Below are 3,933 nucleotides of genomic sequence, written 5' to 3' on the forward strand. Positions count from 1 at the left end.
CCCCGCTAGAACCAGAGAATTAGCAGGAAATGCTAGATTGAAATCTCCTGGTCATTGCCTTCAGCAGAACCAGAGAAGTAGCCTAGGAATATCAAAATACCTCAACAGGGAGGGCTCCACTCCTCTTCCTCCTGCTTCACACCTAGCTACCAGACCCTGCTGACCTTGGTGTGGGGGTCACTTGCCTACGTGGCTTCAGTCTTGTGTCCCCTGCTGTAACTCCCACCTGCCTACATGACTCTTGACATCTGACCTGTTTGCTGTATGGTATTTAAGCCTGATTCTCACCTTGCACAAATAAATTCAGATTCAACACACCCTTGTGTCTCGAGTCTTGTTTGTCATCCGCCAACTTATTGGCCACCTGACCAGAATTCTCATCCTGTGGAAATTGGGGTCCCTGCAATGAACCCGGTCCGCAGCAATGTTTGATTGTTATCTCAGGGAGATAAAACTATAATCAGGGTATATTATATGAGAATAGATTCTAGTTTCAATAAACTAAAAAAGTTCTTGCTTTGAAGGAGTTCACTGTCTAGTAGGAAGAAAAGATACATGATGTAAGCTGTAAGCACCTTTAATAGTATTCAGGTCTGAGAAACACCAGGAGCTATAAATGACTGGTGTACTTAAAAGACAGGGAATAGATGCAATGTCAGAACACTCTCTTAAGAAAACTCCTTGTGAGGGGCTGAGAGACCACTCAGCAATAAAAGCACTTATTGCTCTTGGAGAGCATCCAGGTTTGGTTTCTAGCACCTACATGATGGCTCACAACCACCTATACCCCAGTCCCAGGGGATCTAAAGCTCTTTTCTGAACTCCACTGGCACTAGGCACACATATGGTACACATATGTAAATGCTGGCAAAACATTTGTACACATAAAATTAAATAAACAAACCTTAAAAAAATTAAGGAAAAAACTCTCCTTTTAAAAGGAAGAAGTTCGGGTACCATCTAGAGGATGGGATCCTCCTAGGACTGACTAACTACCAGACATACACTAAGCATGGCAAGTCACTCAATATTTTGAATATTCGAACAAAATCGACATGTATAAAGATTTAAATTATATACAGAATACAAATAAATGATCTTTAAACTTCTTTCTAGATCAAAAATTCTGATTCTGTGACTCCTCAAACTAAAAGGTACATCAAAAAATATTCAGTATGCAAACAAGAAAAACAATGCCAAGAGAGTTTATGTAATTGAATTGTTATTTCTGTAAAACTATTTAAACAATTACTAATCTGACCACCAGTAACACTTCCACAGAAGACCCTTACTCCAGAGTCGAAAGTTTTCTCCCCTAGAAAGCCTGACTTTCAAAGAACCAATAAATTTTTTGTGGTAATGGAAATAAGTTGCTTTAAACTCCTAGTATGGAAAGATAAATCATGTTTTAAAACGAGTGTCTATACACATGTGTATTATATACTTACTATGATATACTTATCAATTACTTCACTTTAAAATTTCAACGTGAATGCTTAATGTTCATGAAGAATTAGAAAGAAAACAATAGTTAAGATCCCCTCTTTAGAGTAACCCTCTTTCACTCCCACACATTCTGAGAATTGTAGCAAGGGTTCCCTTACCTGGTATGGACATGGAATGTGATATTCTCTGCAGCGTTCCTGTATCCATGTGGTTTCCCAGATGCCTCGGTAAGCTTGCTCATAAAAGTAACATCCAATTACAACCAAGAGTGGCACAAGGTAGAGAATGCTGAAAACACCAATCCGGATCATGAACTTGACTAACTTATCCTGGTTTTCCTTTTCTAATGGGATCTCAATCCGAACTCTGTTTAGGGATATAATGCCGGCTAAAAGGAGTGAGACCCCAACTACCACATACAGGCAGAGGGGAGCGAGAACGAAATATCTTAATGCATCAACGTCGTAGAGGCCGACAAAACACACGCCACTAATATTGTCACCTTCAATTTTATTCATCGCTAAAAGGATGATAGTTAGAGTTCCGGGGATGCCCCAGGCACTGGCATGAAACAGCAATGCTTTCTTCTCAATAGCTTCACTGCCCCACTTTGGCACAGCTGCTAAAAACCATGTGATGGTAAGAATTACCCACCATACACTGCCAGCCATAGTGAAAAAATAGAGTACCATAAAGAGCATGGTACAGGCCTTATTGTGAGATCCTTGTGTTACTGTGGAAGCCTTATACTGTGCAGGGCTAGATGCATTGCAGGCTACTCGGTCCTCGAGCAAAAACCCAATGAAGAAAATTAATGACACCATCATGTAGCAGACTGCATAAAATATGATAGGTCTTTCAGGGTAACGGAATCTTGTGACATCAATTAGAAAGGTTAAAAAAGTAAACAATGTGGCAGAGAGGCAAATAATTGAAATCAGGCCTATGAAATAGCGAGCAAATGACAGTTCTTCTCTCCTGAAGTACATATTGGGACATGGTGGTGAACAATCTCGCACGTGCAAAAAGGAATAGCCAAGATCAGGATCAATTTTCAACTCTCGGGGACACCAAAAACCATAATCCCTCTGCACTGCAACTGGGGCTCCTTCAGTTGGCTCTCCAACTAAATTCAAATCCACAAGTCGGGGATATGGCTCATCACAATCTGGAAACCTAAAAATCAAAAGATGAGAACCATACTTATTTCCAGGGAAATCTGCTGTCACTTAACAATTTCAATTTCTAAATTTAACATCTATGACCTCACCTATTCCTATCACATAGGATAAACAGAAATAAAGAAAATGGTATATTCTGGGGAGCTTCAAACATTTTAAATCACATTAAATTTGTTTTACCTTCAAAATCAGTACTCCATTAAAAGTCAATCCAGTCATTAATAATATAAACATATACATAGAATGTGTATACATAGAATGTGTATAGTATAATCTTTATGGTTTTCAAATGTGAAATATGTGTGCATGTATGTGTACAATTATATTGTACCAAAAGAGTAGCAACTAAAAGTTCAAACCTAAGATTTATGTTTCCTTAAATGTCCACGGTGCTGTGAGCTAGATCAGTAACAAACAACCTCATAGATGACTTTTAAATTTCATGTACACTCTCTATTATGTATGGGCAGGCAATGCTGGGTTTAGAATCTAGAGGTTTTATGACTGCTGAGCAGGCACACAACCACTGAAGGTGTCTGACACCCCAGTCCAGTCTCTGTTTATCTTCCTGGATAACTGAAGGGTATCTAAGGTCTTTAATATCACCTCACTTTTTCCTACCATCCTGACAACTTATCATCAACACACTGTACCCTTAAATTCAGTTACTGCCAAACATGGCTATGCATAAAATTAAGGATTTTTTAAAAAGAAAACTTTATGTACCTATCACCACAAATCTTATTTCAGAAAGCTACAAACGTACTCCTTAGGACTGCTTTCATTATATCCCATAGATTTCGGTGTGCTGTATTTTCATTTCCATTTGGTTCCAGGCATAAAAAAAATTTCCTTCTTGATTTCTTCAACGACCCACTCATCATTCTATAGTGTGTTGTTTAATCTACATGAATCTATGTATATTGTAGTTTCTCTGGGTTTTGCTTTCTAGCTTTATTTCATTATAATCAGATAGTAACTATTTCAATTTCCTTATTTTGCTGATTCGTCTTTGTGAGATTCCAGGGAAAGTATAAGAGAAAGCAAGATCTGAACCCTGTAAGGACCCTATCTAACACAAGGGACACTCAGGAAGAGGATGCAAGAAGGAAACAAGAGCCACTGGTCTGATACAGTATAACACAGCAGCTCAGAGAGGATACTCTAAGGTTTAAATTACATTCTAAATGAGATACAATAAATGCCAGGATCCTAATTCTTAAATTTGTCTTAAATATGCTGGGCAGTGGTGGCACACGCCTTTAATCTCAGCACTTGGGAGGCAGAGGCAGGCAGATTTCTGAGT

The 3,933-nt window shown here is 38.6% G+C and overlaps 1 protein-coding gene across 3 annotated transcripts in view; it reads right to left on the bottom strand.

Annotated features, from left to right (window-relative positions):
- Positions 1 to 3,933, bottom strand: part of Fzd3 (frizzled class receptor 3) — a 64,815-nt gene that overhangs the window by 36,658 nt on the left and 24,224 nt on the right. For all 3 annotated transcript variants that reach the window (XM_031363062.1, XM_031363063.1, XM_031363064.1), the window contains one exon: positions 1,605 to 2,622. In XM_031363062.1, the coding sequence (XP_031218922.1) occupies positions 1,605 to 2,622 (1,018 nt within the window). The remainder of the gene's footprint in view (positions 1 to 1,604; positions 2,623 to 3,933) is intronic.

The sequence above is a fragment of the Mastomys coucha genome, unplaced genomic scaffold, assembly GCF_008632895.1.
Source record: "Mastomys coucha isolate ucsf_1 unplaced genomic scaffold, UCSF_Mcou_1 pScaffold9, whole genome shotgun sequence".
Lineage (NCBI taxonomy): Eukaryota > Metazoa > Chordata > Mammalia > Rodentia > Muridae > Mastomys > Mastomys coucha.